The 19,119-nt window shown below is 39.1% G+C and overlaps 1 protein-coding gene across 1 annotated transcript in view; it reads right to left on the reverse strand.

Moving 5' to 3' along the window:
- The window catches only part of ESF1 (ESF1 nucleolar pre-rRNA processing protein homolog), a 78,640-nt gene that overhangs the window by 21,085 nt on the left and 38,436 nt on the right, over window positions 1-19,119 (reverse strand). The window contains exon 10 of the mRNA XM_049868956.1: window positions 2,216-2,337. Within this exon, the coding sequence (XP_049724913.1) occupies window positions 2,216-2,337 (122 nt within the window). The remainder of the gene's footprint in view (window positions 1-2,215; window positions 2,338-19,119) is intronic.

Raw genomic sequence — 19,119 nt, forward strand, 5'->3', positions numbered from 1 at the left:
ACTATAAAACCAAAATCAAACCCACTGCTGTCAAGTCGATTCCAACTCATAGTAACCCTACAGGACAGAGTAGAGCAGCCCCATGGGGCTTCCAAGGCTGTAAATTTTTACAGAAGCAGAGTGTCACATCTTTTTTCTTTGGAGTAGCTGGTGGGTTCAAACTGCTGACGTTTCCGTTAGCAGCTCAGTGCTTAATCCCTGCACCACCAAGGCTCCTGTTGCCATCGAGTTGATTCCGACTCATAATGACCCTACAGGACAGAGTTGAACTGTCTTGTAGGGTTTCCAAGGAGCAGCTGGTGGATTCAAACTGCCTACGTTTTGGTTAGCAGTGTGAGTTCTTAACCACTATACCATCAGGGTTCCTTACAAACTATAAAAAAAAAAAATAGCTATATCAAAATACTAACAAACCATAATACATAAATACCTATCCATTTCTTCAGTGGGTCGCTAAATGAGTTGGAATTGACTCGATGGCAGGGGGTTTATTTCTTCACTAATGATTTCTCAATACTAAAATGGAAGTCACTGAGAAGGAAAAAAAGGACAAAAAAGTACTTAATTTGAACAAAATTCTTGAAACGCCTCTTATTTAGAGAGGACCCATGGAATTCAGAAGGGAACTGCTGGAGTCATCTAGTACAGAACACTGAGTCTAGAACATGCTGGGCACTCAACAAATGTATTCTGAATGCTGATAAAACTAGTCCAGTCTTTCTCCCAATGAAGGGAAAGAGTAAAAGCATTAGATAATCAAAGCTCCTAGAAAATGTAAACCAGCAAAATATCTGTTAAAACCAAAAAAAAAACCAAACCCAGTGCCGTCGAGTCGATTCTGACTCATAAAGGTCTCAGAAGTGACTACACTTTTGTTGACCCCATAAAGACCCACCTGAAAGTCTTCAGATAAATCGATGGCTTAAAATCACTTGTGAAATTATTACACTTAAGATTGTACTGTCTACTTAGTTTGAAAAAAATTCTAGGGAAGAACAGGTAGCATATTTTATTTCGTTTCCCCACTTTACTATTCATTTCCAGAAAAACGGACAATAAAAGAAGTACAAAAATGATTCCATTGCATCATCCAGTTTTGTAGCCCTCTACCTTTACAATCGCTAAAAGACACGGCTATACCAAAAGCATTACATGTTACAGAGTATAGAGGGAAACAACACGGTACAGCAGAAAGAACACTGGACAGGGATTGTGGATTCTGGTCCTGGCTTGGTCACTAACAAGCAGTATAATCTCAGACGAGTCATTTAATTTTCTACAACTATAAAACAATAGGGTTGGACTAGAACTAATCATTTAAGATCTCTCAATTCTAAAATTCTGTGATTATCAGTGATGCCATCTTAAGGCAATGACTCTACTATCAGAATGCTGCATTTCAGTGACAAGATAAGTATTTTTAGTGATAAAAACCATAGGTTGTCTCTGCTATTACTGGGAACTCCAGCTCTAGAAAAGATGTTATCCCCTGAATAATGGGAATCAAATCAGATTTTCCACAGATATGATATTAGAACAGAGGAAATATTCCTCTGGGAAAAAAGGGATTTAATTATAAATTTTTATACCAACAGCCATAATTTTTTTCAGTTCACATAAACTGGCTATATAAAGCTTGCTAAGAATAAAAATAGTTTAAATTGGGTAACACAGCAACTAGCCACATAAAATTGTATTTAATAATCCAACATTATGACGTTTTATAACTTACTGAGGCTAAGCGGCAAGTAAAAATAAGATAGGAAGATATTCATCTAATAATGAAAAGTGGGAAATAAAAAGGCTGAGAAATACAAATGTATAGCATAACTTCAATCACGTTGAAAACTTCTGTATGTATCTTCAAGTAAAAAAAGTTTGTATGCACCTCTCTTCTGCAAAAACAAAGAACAGCATCATACTATTTACATCTAGATATCAATTATGTATTTTATCTAAGCAGCATGTGAATGTAAAATATTTGAGCACAGTGATTCAAGTGGCTCTGGGCTCTACCAGGCTTTGCACACCATTATGTGGCCTTGCAGAAAATACCACCTATTGGGCTCTCACTTTCTCTTTCTTAAGACTGTGATGGTAACAAGGCCTACTCCAGCAAGTGGGTTACAGTATGAGGTAATGGAGGCAAATTTTTGACACCTTCTATACATGGTTGGTGTTTAATAAATATTTGGGTTTTAATTATCATTGATACCTTTTGTTTCTTTTTCAGTTTTTTTTTCTCTTTCTTCTTCTCTAAAAATTGTTCCCAAGGGGTCAGTTTATCCTTTCCTTCTAATTTGTTCTTCACCATCTCTTCTGCACTTTCTTTAAGACCTAAGGAAAAATGCATAGAGTTTAGTTAAAAAATAATATACCATCATTCATTTAAAAATGTATTTTACCATGTCCCCTCCAATAATAAAGATGTCTATTTTATTTTTTAGTATTTCTTTGGAGGACAGGGTTGGGTTGAGAGAGGGAGGACTTCAAATATTTAGATGATAAAAAATCCATTCGAAAAAATAAACGCAATGGTTCGAAATTGCTCTTTTTAAAAAAGACTTGGGTAATCAAGATCATCTTCCCAGGTAAATTCTAAATTCTAAGAAAGCAAAAACAATTCTAAGGATATTATAATTAATCTTTTTTTTCTGATGAGGATGCTGAGACTCAGAGACACTTAGCACCTTGCCTGAGAACATGCAGCTAGAAAGCTGCACAACTGGAATTGGAACTCCCGATTATCCTCCATTCAGTTACCAGACACGTTTAACTTGCGGCTTTGGCTGACAGAATAAAGAAATGTATAGCCCACAAAATAAAATCTGAAAGCTTCGGGCCTCAGGTTCTTTATCTGCAAGATGAGTTTAGTCTAGATCAGAAGTATGCAAAACCTCACTCCCACACACACCTTTATTTTAAAGAGGAACCTTTCTTTTCCAAAGAAAACATTTTATGGAAGTTCAAATATATGAAACAACTAAAAGCAGTGTTGCCTGGATTAAAGACGGGATGGAGAGCCTTGAGCATCAAAAATACAAACAAAAAAACCCAGTTGAAACAGCTGGAATAAATGATCTGTATGGTCCCTTCCTTGGCTTTTTTTTTGTTGTTGTTGTTTATTTATTTATTTTATTGTACTTTAGGTGGAGGTTTACAGAACAAGCTAGTTTTTCATAAAACAGTACATGCACTGCTCTATGACATTGGTTAACAACTCCATGACTTGACCACACCCTCTCTTCTGAACTCTGGCTTCCCTATTACCAGCTTTCCTGTTCCCTCCTACATTCCAGTCCCTGCCCTAGGGCAGGTGAGCCCCTTTAGTCTTGTTTTGTTCCATGGGCCTGTTCAATCTTTGGCTGGAGGGTGAACCTCAGAAGTGACCTCATTACTGAGCTGAAACGGTGTCTGGGGGCAATACTCTCAGGGTTTCTTCAGTCTCTGTCAGGCCAACAATTGTAGTCTTTCTTTTTTTTTTTATTAACTTTTATTAAGCTTCAAGTGAACGTTTACAAATCCAATCAGTCTGTCACATATAAGTTTACATACATCTCACTCCCTACTCCCACTTGCTCTCCCCCTCTTGAGTCAGCCCTTTCAGTCTCTCCTTTCTTGACAATTTTGCAGGCTTCCCTCTCTCTCTATCCTCCCACCCCCCCTCCAGACAAGAGTTGCCAACACAATCTCAAGTGTCCACCTGATATAATTAGCTCACTCTTCATCAGCCTCTCTCCCACCCGCTGACCAGTCCCTTTCATGTCTGATGAGTTGTCTTCGGGGATGGTTCCTGTCCTGTGCCAACAGAAGGTCTGGGGACCATGGCCGCCGGGATTCCTCTAGTCTCAGTCAGACCATTAAGTTTGGTCTTTTTATGAGAATTTGGGGTCTGTATCCAACTGATCTCCTGCTCCCTCAGGGGTTCTCTGCTGTGCTCCCTGTCAGGGCAGTCATCGATTGTGGCCGGGCACCAACTAGTTCTTCTGGTCTCAGGATGATGTAGGTCTCTGGTTCATGTGGCCCTTTCTGTCTCTTGGGCTCTTAGTTGTCGTGTGGCCTTGGTGTTCTTCATTTTCCTTTGCTCCAGGTGGGTTGAGACCAATTGCTGCATCTTAGATGGCCGCTTGTTAGCATTTAAGACCCCAGACGCCACATTTCAAAGTGGGATGCAGAATGATTTCATAATAGAATTATTTTGCCAATTGACTTAGAAGTCCCCGCAAACCATGTTCCCCAGACCCCCGCGCTTGCTCCGCTGACCTTTGAAGCATTCATTTTATCCCGGAAACTTCTTTGCTTTTGGTCCAGTCCAATTGAGCTGACCTTCCATGTATGGAATGTTGTCTTTCCCTTCACCTAAAGCAGTTCTTATCTACTGATTAATCAATAAAAAACCCTCACCCACCTTCCCTCCCTCCCCCCCTCGTAACCACGAAAGTATGTGTTCTTCTCAGGTTTACTATTTCTCAAGATCTTATAATAGTGGTCTTATACAAAATTTGTCCTTTTGCCTCTGACTAATTTCGCTCAGCATAATGCCTTCCAGGTTCCTCCATGTTATGAAATGTTTCACAGATTCGTCACTGTTCTTTATCGATGCGTAGTATTCCATTGTGTGAATATACCACAATTTATTTACCCATTCATCCGCTGATGGACACCTTGGTTGCTTCCAACTTTTTGCTATTGTAAACAGAGCTGCAATAAACATGGGTGTGCATATATCTGTTTGTATCAAGGCTCTTGTATCTCTAGGGTATATTCCGAGGAGTGGGATATGGTAGTTCTATTTCTAACTGTTTAAGAAAATGCCAGATGGATTTCCAAAGTGGTTGTACCGCTTTACAATCCCACCAGCAGTGTATGAGAGTTCCAATCTCTCCGCGGCCTCTCCAACATTTATTATTTTGTGTTTTTTGGATTAATGCCAGCCTTGCTGGTGTGAGATGGAATCTCATCGTAGTTTTAATTTGCATTTCTCTAATGGCTAATGATCGAGAGCATTTTCTCATGTATCTGTTGGCTGCCTGAATATCTTCTTTAGTGAAATGTGTGTTCATATCCTTTGCCCACTTTTTGATTGGGTTGTTTGTCTTTTTGTGGTTGAGTTTTGACAGAATCATGTAGATTTTAGAGATCAGGCGTTGGTCGGAGATGTCATAGCTGAAAATTCTTTCCCAGTCTGTAGGTGGTCTTTTTACTCTTTTGGTGAAGTCTTTAGATGAGCATAGGTGTTTGATTTTTAGGAGCTCCCAGTTATCGGGTTTCTCTTCATCATTTTTGGTAATGTTTTGTATTCTGTTTATGCCTTGTATTAGGGCTCCTAGGGTTGTCCCAATTTTTTCTTCCATGATCTTTATCGTTTTAGTCTTTATGTTTAGGTCTTTGATCCACTTGGAGTTAGTTTTTGTGCATGGTGTAAGGTATGGGTCCTGTTTCATTTTTTTGCAAATGGATATCCAGTTATGCCAGCACCATTTGTTAAAAAGGCTATCTTTTCCCCTACTAATTGACACTGGTCCCTTGTCAAATATCAGCTGCTCATACGTGGATGGATCTATGTCTGGGTTCTCAATTCTGTTCCATTGGCCTATGTGCCTGTTGTTGTACCAGTACCAGGCTGTTTTGACTACTGTGGCTGTATAATAGGTTCTGAAATCAGGTAGAGTGAGGCCTCCCACTTTCTTCTTCTTTTTCAGTAGTGCTTTGCTTATCTGAGGCTTCTTTCCCTTCCATATGAAATTGGTGATTTGTTTCTCTATCCCCTTAAAATATGAAATCGGAATTTGGATCGGAAGTGCGTTAAATGTATAGATGGCTTTTGGTAGAATAGACATTTTTACTGTGTTAAGTCTTCCTACCCATGAGCAAGGTATGTTTTTCCACTTAAGTATGTCCTTTCAAATTTCTTGTAGTAGAGCTTTGTAGTTTTCTTTGTATAGGTCTTTTACATCTTTGGTAAGATTTATTCCTAAGTATTTTATCTTCTTGGGGGCTACTGTGAATGGTATTCATTTGGTTATTTCCTCTTCGGTGTTCTTTTTGTTGATGTAGAGGAATCCAAGTGATTTTTGTATGTTTATTTTATAACCTGAGACTCTGCCAAACTCTTCTATTAGTTTCAGTAGTTTTCTGGAGGATTCCTTAGGGTTTTCTGTGTATATAATCATGTCATCTGCAAATAGTGATAACTTTACTTCTTCCTTGCCAATCCGGATATCTTTTATTTCTTTGTCTAGCCTAATTGCCCTGGCTAGGACTTCCAGCACGATGTTGAATAAGAGCGGTGATAAAGGGCATCCTTGTCTGGTTCCCGTTCTCAAGGGAAATGCTTTCAGGTTCTCTCCATTTAGAGTGATATTGGCTGTTGGCTTTGCATAGATGCCCTTTATTATGTTGAGGAATTTTCCTTCAATTCCTATTTTGGTAAGAGTTTTTATCATAAATGGGTGTTGAACTTTGTCAAATGCCTTTTCTCCATCAATTGATAAGATCATGTGGTTTTTGTCTTTTGTTTTATTTATGTGATGGATTACATTAATGGTTTTTCTGATATTAAACCAGCCTTGCATACCTGGTAGAAATCCCACTTGGTCAGGGTGAATTATTTTTTTGATGTGTTGTTGGATTCTATTGGCTAGAATTTTGTTGAGGATTTTTGCATCTATGTTCATGAGGAATATAGGTCTATAATTTTCTTTTTTTGTAATGTCTTTACCTGGTTTTGGTATCAGGGAGATGGTGGCTTCATAGAATGAGTTGGGTAGTATTCCTTCATTTTCTATGCTTTGGAATACCTTCAGAAGTAGTGGTGTTAACTCTTCTCTGAAAGTTTGGTAGAACTCTGCAGTGAAGCCGTCCGGGCCAGGGCTTTTTTTTTGTTGGGAGTTTTTTGATTACCGTTTCAATCTCTTTTTTTGTTATGGGTCTATTTAGTTGTTCTACTTCTGAATGTGTTAGTTTAGGTAGGTAGTGTTTTTCCAGGAATTCATCCATTTCTTCTAGGTTTGCAAATTTGTTAGAGTACAATTTTTCATAATAATCTGAAATGATTCTTTTAATTTCATTTGGTTCTGTTGTGATGTGGTCCTTCTCGTTTCTTCTTCGGGTTATTTGTTTCCTTTCCTGTATTTCTTTAGTCAGTCTAGCCAATGGTTTATCAATTTTGTTAATTTTTTCAAAGAACCAGCTTTTGGCTTTGTTAATTCTTTCAATTGTTTTTCTGTTCTCTAATTCATTTAGTTCAGCTCTAATTTTTATTATTTGTTTTCTTCTGGTGCCTGATGGATTCTTTCGTTGCTCACTTTCTATTTGTTCAAGTTGTAGGGACAGTTCTCTGATTTTGGCTCTTTCTTCTTTTTGTATGTGTGCATTTATCGATATAAATTGGCCTCTGAGCATGGCTTTTGCTGTGTCCCAGAGGTTTTGATAGGAAGTATTTTCATTCTCATTGCTTTCTATGAATTTCCTTATTCCCTCCTTGATGTCTTCTATAACCCAGTCTTTTTTCAGGAGGGTATTGTTCATTTTCCAAGTATTTGATTTCTTTTCCCTAGTTTTTCTGTTATTGATCTCTAGTTTCGTTGCCTTGTGGTCTGAGAAGATGCTTTGTAATATTTCGATGCTTTGGACTCTGCAAAGGTTTGTTTTATGACCTAATATGTGGTCTATTCTAGAGAATGTTCCATGTGCGCTAGAAAAAAAAGTATATTTTGCAGCAGTTGGGTGGAGAGTTCTGTATAAGTCAATGAGGTCAAGTTGGTTGATTGTGGTAATTAGATCTTCCGTGTCTCTATTGAGCTTCTTACTGGATGTCCTGTCCTTCTCCGAAAGTGGTGTGTTGAAGTCTCCTACTATAATTGTGGAGGTATCTATCTCACTTTTCAATTCTGTTAAAATTTGATTTATGTATCTTGCAGCCCTGTCACTGGGTGCATAAATATTTAATATGGTTATGTCTTCCTGATCAATTGTCCCTTTTATCATTATATAGTGTCCTTCTTTATCCTTTGTGGTGGATTTAAGTCTAAAGTCTATTTTGTCAGAAATTAATATTGCTACTCCTCTTCTTTTTTGCTTATTGTTTGCTTGATATATTTTTTTCCATCCTTTGAGTTTTAGTTTGTTTGTGTCTCTAAGTCTAAGGTGTGTCTCTTGTAGGCAGCATATAGATGGATCGTGTTTCTTTATCCAGTCTGTGACTCTCTGTCTCTTTATTGGTGCATTTAGTCCATTTACATTCAGCGTAATTATAGATAAATAAGTTTTTAGTGCTGTCATTTTGATGCCTTTTTATGTGTGTTGTTGTCAATTTCATTTTTCCACATACTTTTTTGTGCTGAGACCTCTTTCTTAGTAAATTGTGAGATCCTCATTTTCATAGTGTTTGACTTTATGTTAGTTGAGTCGTTACGTTTTTCTTGGCTTTTATCTTGAGTTATAGAGTTGTTATACCTTTTTGTGGTTACCTTATTATTTACCCCTATTTTTTAAATAAAAACCTAACTTGTATTGTTCTATATCGCCCTGTATCACTCTCCATATGGCAGTTCAATGCCTCCTGTATTTAGTCCCTCTTTTTGATTATTGTGATCTTTTACCTATTGACTTCCATGATTCCCTGTTATGTGTATTTTTTTTTTCAATTAATCTTAATTTGTTTGTTTTTGTGATTTCCCTATTTGAGTTGATATCAGGATGTTCTGTTTTGTGACCTTGTGTTGTGCTGATATCTGATATTATTGGTTCTCTGACCAAACAATATCCTTTAGTATTTCTTGCAGCTTTGGTTTGGTTTTTGCAAATTCTCTAAACTTGTGTTTATCTGTAAATATCTTAATTTTGCCTTCATATTTTAGAGAGAGTTTTGCTGGATATATGATCCTTGGCTGGCAGTTTTTCTCCTTCAGTGTTCTGTATATGTCGTCCCATTCCCTTCTTGCCTGCATGGTTTCTGCTGAGTAGTCTGAACTTATTCTTATTGATTCTCCCTTGAAGGAAACCTTTCTTTTCTCCCTGGCTGCTTTTAAAATTTTCTGTTTATCTTTGGTTTTGGTGAGTTTGATGATAATATGTCTTGGTGTTTTTCTTTTTGGATCAATCTTAAATGGGGTTCGATGAGCATCTTGGATAGATATCCTTTCGTCTTTCATGATGTCAGGGAAGTTTTCTGTCAGGAGTTCTTCAACTATTTTCTCTGTGTTTTCTGTCCCCCCTCCCTGTTCTGGGACTCCAAGCACCCGCAGGTTATCCTTCTTGATAGAGTCCCACATGATTCTTAGGGTTTCTTCATTTTTTTTAATTCTTTTATCTGATTTTTTTTCAGCTATGTTGGTGTTGATTCCCTGGTCCTCCAGATGTCCCAGTCTGCATTCTAATTGCTCGAGTCTGCTCCTCTGACTTCCTATTGTGTTGTCTAATTCTGTAATTTTATTGTTAATCTTTTGGATTTCTACATGCTGTCTCTCTATGGATTCTTGCAACTTATTAATTTTTCCACTATGTTCTTGAATAATCTTTTTGAGTTCTTCAACAGTTTTATCAGTGTGTTCCTTGGCTTTTTCTGCAGTTTGCCTTATTTCATTTGTGATGTCTTGAAGCATTCTGTAAATTAGTTTTTTATATTCTGTATCTGATAATTCCAAGATTGTATCTTCATTTGGGAAAGATTTTGATTCTTTTGTTTGGGGGGTTGGAGAAGCTGTCATGGTCTGCTCCTTTAAGTGGTTTGATATGGATTGTTGTCTCCGAGCCATCACTGGGAAAGTAGTTTTTCCAGAAAATCCGCTAAAAAAAAAATGCAGTCAGATCCCTATCAGAGTTCTCCCTCTGGCTCAGGCTATTTTGATGTTAATGAAGGCGCCTGGGGAGGGTGGGGGAGGGAACAGAGAGATAGGAGAGTAGCACCTCAGAATATAGCCAGAGTTGCTTGTCTTGCTTGGAATGACTATTATATCTGGGATTCCCGTGGGGCGCGTCACCTATGTGTGCTGGCTGTGTGGAGATTGCCCTCGGGGGGTCTGGTCCGCTGGAGTCACGGTCAGATCCTCTGCTTCCAGCCCCACGCCCAGCGTCAAGGCTCCCCTGCTGGGACGGTGCACTCTCGACTCCAAAATCAGTTGCTGCCTCCCGGGGACTTCTCGTCCCTCCAGCCGTGTTGCCGTGCCGCCCCCGCGAACCGATTGGGCCCCCTCCCGGGGTTAGTTCAGGTGGGTGGAGCAGCTCCCCGTGCTTGTGCCGTGACCGAGTGTCCCGGCTGGGACGCTGATCTCCCCACTCCAATACCAGTCGCTGCCTCCTGGGGACTTCTCCTACCGGACGCTGCCCGCGCGAACCGGCTCAGCCCTCTCCCGGGGTTAGTTCAGGGGCGTGGAGCAGCTCTCCATGTTTATGCCGTACCTGCGTCCAGTCCAAATCCCGGCGGGACGGTTCCCTGGCTGGGACGCTGCTCTCCCCGTTCCAAGACCAGTCACTGCCTCCCGGGGACTTCTCCTACCGGCTGCGTCCCTCGCCGCCCGCGGAACCGGCTGGTCCCCCTCCCGGGGTTAGTTCAGGGGGGTGGAGCAGCTCTCTGTGCTTGTGCCATACCTGACTGGTACGCTGGCTCCAGGCTCTGGAAACAATCGCTGCTTCCCCGTATTAGTTCGTTCTCCGTCTCTAAATCTGTGTTTGTTGTTCAGGGTTCGTAGATTGTTATGTATGTGATCGATTCACTTGTTTTTCCGTGTCTTTGTTGTAAGAGGGATCCGAGGTAGCGTCTGCCTAGTCCGCCATCTTGGCTCTGCCTCCCTTCCTTGGCTTTTAAGACAAGAGTTAATCTCCCAATTTCTACAACTCAGAATAAGTATCAAATTATACACATTCAGGGTTATGTAGATTTGTTTTTATGACATCCTGCTGGTGGAATCTCTAACTTACTGGTTGTCAAATCAGAAACACAACTCTCAAATAAAACACGTTTCTTGCAAGAAAAACATAACCCATTTCACTAAATGGTTTTTCAGAAGCAATGTGGAGTGTGCAAAACCATGTCTAGATCTGACTTAATCAAGAGTTAAACAGAATCTAGGAAATGTGAACTGGGATCCTCATATTAATGTAGGCTACGGTTTCAGTTCCTCTCTCCCCGTGTGTGGGAGAAAGCAGCAAACCCTGGTAAGACAAGCTGATTGCAAACAATGAAGTAAATCAATTCAAATAAGTCTGTCGGCCAGCACACAGTCAGTCCAGTCTAAATTTCTAAACGCACAGTATTGTGCCTTAGATTTAATGTTTACACTGATAATCTTCAAGGTATTGTACTGTAATTTCTTCATGTGTTAAGATTTGATTACTTCAAAATATTAAATTAAAATTCAGGTTTTTTTTTTCAGCAAAAAGTATTTTCTGATTCATTTTGATCCTTGAAACTTAACACTCTACCTGTACTTGTGCTAGATACTAAGGAAGGCTCTCTGTTGTTCCTGTCTAACATGACTAGAGTACTGGTTTGACGTACCTTTATCGCTATATACTTCTACTCTATATGTCAGCGAGTACTGACCTTTTGGGGGGACACAGATCCTTTAAGAATTTGGTAAAAGCTACAGACTTTTCCCTGGAACACTGTACTGGAAAACCTTGCATACAGTGTTTGGGGGTGGGGTGTGGGGGTTATGGGTACCTGATGCTCATCTCTGTGTATGGATCCAAGGACACCAGCCCCAGGCAAGGAAACTTTATGGGAGCTGAAAAGTCTAGGGGCATAGTGGAGTCAATCTCCCATAACTTCAATTTGACAGCTGTAGGTTCTACAACAGGGTGTCACACCTTCAGCACTACTGTCAGACTAGATAATTCTTCGTTGTTAGGGGCTATCCTGTGCATTATATGATGCTTAACAATATCTCTGGCCTCTACTACCTAGATGTCAGTAGCACCCCCTGGTCATGACAATAAAAAATATTGCTGTATATCGGGAGTGCCTAAAAATCAAACACCTATGCTTACCCAAAGACTTCACCAAAAGAGTAAAAAGATTACCTACAGATTGGGAAAAAGTTTTTAGCTGTGGCATCTCCAATCAGCACCTGATCCCTAAAATCTACATGATACTGTAAAAACTCAACTACATAAAAGACAAATAACCCAATCAAAAAATGGGCAAAAGATATGAACAGACACCTCACTAAAGAATACCTTCAGGGAGCTAACAGATACATGACGAAATGCTCAGGATCATTGGCCATTAGAGAAATGCAAGTCAAAATGACAATGAGATTTCATCTCACTCCAACAAGGCTGGCATTAATCCAAAAAACACAAAAATAATAAATGTTGGAGAGGATGTGGAAAATTGGAACACTTCTACACTGCTGGTGGGAATATCAAATGGTACAACCACTTTGGAAATCGATTTGGCGCTTCCTTAAAAAGCTAGAAACAGAACTACCATACTATCCACCAATCCTACTCCTTGGAATATATCCTAGAGAAATAAGAGCCTTACACAAACAGATACATGCACACCCATGTTTACTGCAGCACTGTTTACAATAGCAAAAAGATGGAAGCAACCAAGGTGCCCATCAACGGATGAATGGATAAATAAATTATGGTATATTCACACAATGGAATACTACTCATCAATAAAGAACAGTGAGCAATCTGTGAAACGTTTTATAACATGGAGGAACCTGGAAGGCATTATGCTGAGTGAAATTAGTCAGTTGCAAAAGGACAAATATTGCATAAGACCACTATTATAAGAACTTGAGAAATAGTTTAAACAGAGAACAAATTACCCTTTGATGGTTACAAGGGGGAGGAGGGAAGTAGGGAGGGAGAGCAGTATTCACTATTAGATAGTAGATAAGAACTACTTTAGGTGAAGGGAAAGACAACACACAATACAGGAGAGGTCAGCACAACTGAACTAAATGAAAAACAAAGAAGTTTCCTGAATAAACTGAATGCTTCGAAGGCCAGCATAGCAGGGGCTGGAGTTTGGGGACCATGGTTTCAGGGGACGTCTAAGTCAATTGACATAATAAAATCTATTAAGAAAACATTCTGCATCCCACTTTGGAGAGTGGCGTCTGGGGTCTTAAGCGCTAGCAAGCTGCTATTTAAGATGCATCAATTGGTCTCAACCCACCTGGAGCAAAGGAAAATGAAGAATTCCAAAGACACGAGGTAATTATAAGCCCAAGAGACAAAAAGGGCCATATAAACCAGAGACTACATCAGCCTGAGACCAGAAGAACTAGATGGTACCCAGCTACAACCGATGACTGCCCTGACAGGGAACAAAACAGAGAACCCCTGAAGGAGCAGGAGAGCAGTGGGATGCAGACCACAAATTCTCATAAAAAGACCAGGCTTAATGGTCTGACTGAGACTAGAAGGACCCCTGTGGTCATGACCCCCAGACCTTCTCTTAGCCCAAGACAGAAACCATTCCCAAAGTCAACTTTTGAGACAGGGATTGGACTGGACAATGGGATAGAAAATGATGCTGAAGAATGAGCTTCTTGGATCAGGTAGACACATGAGACTATGTTGGCATCTCCTATCTGGAGGGGAGATGAGAGGGTAGAGGGGGTCAGAAGCAGGTGGAATGGACACGAGAAGAGAGAGGGGAGGGACGGAACAGGCTGTCTCATTATGGGGAGAGCAATTAGGAGTATATAGCAAGGTGGATATAAATTTTTGTATGACAGACTAACATGATTTGTAAACTTTCACTTAAAGCACAATAAAAATTAAAAAAAAAAAAAATTGCCATATACTGCCAAATATCCCCTTGAGGGCAAAATCACCCCTGGTTGAGAACTACTGTTCTAGACAATGATTATATATTATTTCTGAAAAGAAGGGCCATTTATTACTTGTACCACATAAGTAATGTGTTGTTTTATTTGGTACTTGGTTATATGTCTTTTCTACTTTAAAAGTTTCAACTCTGTATGCCTTTTCTTCCAACTAGACCAAAAGCAGCTTAAAGTCATCTTCTTTTGTATTCCACAATGTTTAGCATAGTGCCAGATACAAAGTAAATACTTAACACTTAATTGATCTATCTTGAAGGGGGGATTCCTATTTCAAGCCAACTGTTTGATCTCTCATGTTTGGAACATATGCTCTCCAACAGAGAATGAATCAAACTAAATGAATCAGATCTAAATAAAGGGTCTTTATCTCCAAGTGGCTCATATGGTTAAAATGAATGGACCTATAGCTCTAGAATAATTCATAAAGTTTATTGTCAGGAAATAATATATTTTTGGTATTTAGTTTGTTTACAACAATAAAAAAAAATAGTATCTTCAGTTAAACATAGTCTATAATTTTTTTGCCTGGCTCTCACTAAATATACCAAAATAACAGAGTGACAAACACATTGCAATGAATTAACACACAAGGATAATTTAAAAATGCTTTGTTCTCATTGTCATCATGAGGTCATTTAAATTTCTTGCCACAGATCCCAGTTGTTTATGTTCTAAGTTCTTAAAAATATGCCCATCCCAGCAGCTTCTTGGCATAAGCACAAGAACATTCTTTAGAGACAGTTTTAGCCTCATTTGAGAGCAGCCACTATGTGACTGAAAACAACTTTACTAAAACTTTTTAGTTTTGCACAAATTTGTTTAAAAAAATTTTAAGTGTACATCCAAGGACAGTCGAGTTAGTTAAAAACAACTTCAAAATCCTAAAACTAAAGGTCAAAAAATCCTTTAAAAGTCAACCATGACTGCAGATAACTCAGTTACAACAATAATGATTTAAGTGCAATCCATTCAGAATAATTTTGGCAGTTTGAATACATATAAAAACACATGTAAATATTTTTTCAAAATCCATAAAAACAAGACTATACATTTCTCCTGGCCTTACTTGTTAGAAATATTTGAAAAACCTTCAAAGGGCAGGACATGAGTAACTTAAAATAACTAGGTACTAGAATTGATTTTGTTTATAAAAACAGAACACACGTTTTAAGATTTCCGGTATAAGCTGAAATTGGCACTTTTTATTTAAATGAGGACTTAGAATCCACTGAGAGTATTTATGAACACTTATGGCTCAATCTTTTTTTATGGTTTTATGTTATAAATCAGACCATGTTAACACTCAACTTCAAAAGTAGCTTTTAAAAATATAACTAACCACCAACGACAAAAAAAAAACAAACAAAAATAAAAAAACCCAAACGCATCGCCACTGAGTCAATTCCGACTCATGGTAAACTCATGTGTTACAAAATGGAACTGCTCTTAACTTTAACCGCTACTACTTACCATCACTACCAGCAAAATGCCCAATTTGGAATCCACTCTGGGTACAAGCTCTGTACAAGAAAACCACTGGTCACGCCCTTGAGGCACTCCTTCACAGCTGGCCAGTATCCCCAATGGTATGGGGAGAGGGAAGGACACATTTACTCATACAATTGGGATTGCTGTTGTTGTTAGTAGTTGTCAAGTCGATTCTGACTCACGGCAACCCCATGTATGTGGAGTAGAATTGCTCCATAGCGTTTTCAAGGCTGTGACCTTTCAGAAGCAAATAGCCAGGCCTGTTTTCCGAGGTGACTCTGCGCAGGTTCTAATTGCCGACCTTTCAGCTAACAGTCTAATGCTTAACCAGCTTGACTGTCTGCACCACCCAGGGTTTCCTATAATTGGGATACTTGATCCCATACACAGAATAATGCGGATCTTTTCCTGCATCATTTTTTTTTTCTACAGTACGATCAGGCAATTATGTACATATCCTTAAAGTTTACTGGATAAACCAAACCAACAATCTTTTTAATGGGAAGGATTAAGATTTCAATGTTTTGAACACTACCTTCCTTCAGGATCTCAGAATTTCTCATCTATGAAGCCCTCTCTCCTAAACTCTTACAGCACCATGTTCTTCTATTCTCTATCATTTATCACAGTTGCATTTCTCTATTTTTTTGGATGATTTAGAAAAAATTAATAGTCATTTCCTTTACTGGATTACAAGCTCCATGAGGTTAGAGGCCATAGCTTATTTTTCTCAGGGAGGTAACCCTAGTGGCTTGGCTATTGGAGGGCCCAGAACACAGCACATACCTAACAAATGTCTGCTGAATGAAAGAATAAATGAATCAAATTTGTTCCCAATCCTATAGGCAGAGAGCAACAATGCATTGAATTAAAAAATAACTAGCCTTAGAAAAAATAATACCACTAACCCACTGCCGTTGAGTTGATTCCGACTCATAGTGACCAGATAGGACAGAGTAGAACTGCCCCAGAAATTACCAATCAGTCAAAGCCAACAAACACTCTTTTAAAATACAGTTATATCTATCTGGAAACAACACAGGTAGCTATAATAATAAGAAGAGGGTTTAGGTAAGCTACTTAGATTGAGGACTGCTTCTTATATAGATAGTTTTATACCTCCCAAAATATTCGGTGATGTATCTATAGAAGATACCCTCAACGTATGCGCTGAATAAATCTATGTGAGTATTTTCTGCTACTGTTGACTACCTAAAAGCCATTTCACCGGGCAGCAACTGTTTCACATTTGTCTGGAATTTGAGCTTACCACACTCTGTTGTTGTCAGGTGCTGTCAAGTCAATTTTGACTCACACCGATCCCATAAGTCATATTAGAACTGCCCCATAGGGTTTTCTAGGCTGTAATCTTAGGGGAATAGATCGCCAGGTCTTTCTCGGAGCCACTGGGTGGGTTTTAATGCCCAACCTTAGGTTAGCAGCCAAGTGTTCAACCACTGAGGCATCAGGACTCTTATCACACTCTTAACTTCCTCTAAATCTCCTTTACTTTTGTTTAAAATGATGCTTTCCATTTGCAACTATATTCAGTATACTGTGAACTAAGCTGTCCCTGCTTCTTAGAATCAAATGTTCTTTAAAAGCTGACTTCAAATGCAAGACATTTGGGCCTCATTAGGAAGCTATTGTATCGTTCATTTGCCTGTACTTTATTTATATGTTTTTTCTGCCTTTCAAGTAGGTTGCAATCACAACACAAAGCTAAGACTAAAATTCTGGCCAAGTCTGGTGAAGCTGCCCTGTTATTTAATTTATGGCAAAGAGGACTGAATAACTACTGTTATTTTTACACATAATGTTTATAGACAGGGTAGAGAGTAAATGAAGACTTTTCAATTCATGGCTGAGACGGAAGGAAACTAAGGGAATTTTTCAGAGTCCAGTCACAAGAAAGCTCAAATAGAACGTTAAACTAGCTCAGGAGCAGGAAGTTTTCCTTGGGGGCACGGACTAATCTGCTATGGTCTAGTAGGGATCTTGGGTTTCAACGGGCTGCTAACCAAGAAGCCAGAAGACAAAGCTTAGAGCCTGATCACGGTGGGAGGTCCCATAAGAGACTACTACATAAAGACGGGATTCTTAAAGATTACATCAGAGGGTGATACATCCTTTCACCCCCAGCATAGAGGGAATACAAGGCTGTTTGGGCTTTTGTTACAGGCAGAACAAGGGAAATAAAGATAATTTTTTTTCCAAAGAACTTATAGCCACAGTGGCTGGAATTCACACTACCTGTGTGGCCCAAAATCCCCCATCCAGAATGTAAGTTTCAAATGGTCTAGGATTGGAAGTGCCCTTAGGCACCTGGCAAATACTCTGGAAAAGAAGCACTTTGACACAGGCTTCGGAGACTTCCCATAGGTTAAGAAAGATCCAAGGACAGTGAGATCATAACCAAAATTCACAAAACAGACAAACCATCATGAACTAGAGTAAGCAGCAGCAAAAAAACTGTAAGGCAGACCCATAAAGACCAGATATGAAATATAAAATAAAAAACCCAGTGCCGTCGAGTTGATTCCGACTCATAGCGACCCTACAGGACAGGAAGAACTGCCCCATAGTTTCCAAGGAGCGCCTGGTGGATTTGAACTGCCGACCCTTTGGTTAGTAGCTATAGCACTTAACCACTATGCCACCAGGGTTTCTGAAATGTAAAATAAGCACATTTAAAAAAATAAAAGAGGGAATTAAAAGATCAGACTATCAAAAGAGATAAGATGGATGGGCGGGGGGGGGGAAGAACTTCCTGAAATAAAAAACCTAAATGAAGTTATAAAGTCAATGGCCAAGTTAAACAGCAGTGTAGAGACAGAGGTGAAGGAAGAATTAATAAACTGAAAGACAGAATTGAAGAAATTACCTAGGATGCTGCACAGAAGGTTGGAAAATATAAAGCTATGAGATACAGAGTAAAAGTATCATACATATCAAATAGGACTTCTAGAAGGAGAACATAAAGATGATGGAAGAAATGTCCATTAGGCCTTTGTTCAAATGTCAATTTCTCAATGAAACCTCCCCTAACTGTCCTGTTTAAATCGCTACCCACTCCCACTCCTAAACTTATTTCTCATATTGGTTTTATGCTTTTTTCCCCATTGCATGTAATCACCACCGGACATAGTATATACTTTATCCATTTATGTGTTTACTAACTCCCTTCCTACCCCAATACACACATACGCACACACTAGAATGTAGAGAGCTCCATGAAGGCCTACATCTTTGTCTGTTTTGATCAGTGCTGTGTCTCCAGTGACAACAACAGAGCCTAGTACATAGTAGAAACTCAATAAATACGTAACAACAACATACAGATTAAAACGATAATGAGATACCACTGCTTATATACTCAACTGGCAAAAACTAAAAAGCCTGACAATATCAAGTAACGGTGAGGATGAAGAGCTATGGGAACTCACACTACTAATGAGAGCATAAAACAGTTCAAGCTCTTGAGAAAACAATTTGGCAAGATATTGTAAAAGTAACGAGCCTGTTCCACAACTAAGAAATTCCATTTATATCTAGGTGACAAGTTCAAGAATAGTCACAAAGGCATTGTTTATAACAGCAATAAACTACGGTAACCGGGCAACAGAAAGAATACTTACATCAAAACACAAAAAGCTAAACCTGCTGCCATCCTGTCGAGTCTGACTCATAGCGGCCCTATAGGACAGAACTGCCCCATAGGGTTTCCAGAGTGGCTGGTGGATTTGAACTGCCAACCTTTTGGTTAGCAGCTGAACTCTTAACTACTGCACCACCAGGGCTCCAAAAACTTGTAAGA

The sequence above is a fragment of the Elephas maximus genome, chromosome 25 (genome assembly GCF_024166365.1).
Source record: "Elephas maximus indicus isolate mEleMax1 chromosome 25, mEleMax1 primary haplotype, whole genome shotgun sequence".
Taxonomy (NCBI): domain Eukaryota; kingdom Metazoa; phylum Chordata; class Mammalia; order Proboscidea; family Elephantidae; genus Elephas; species Elephas maximus.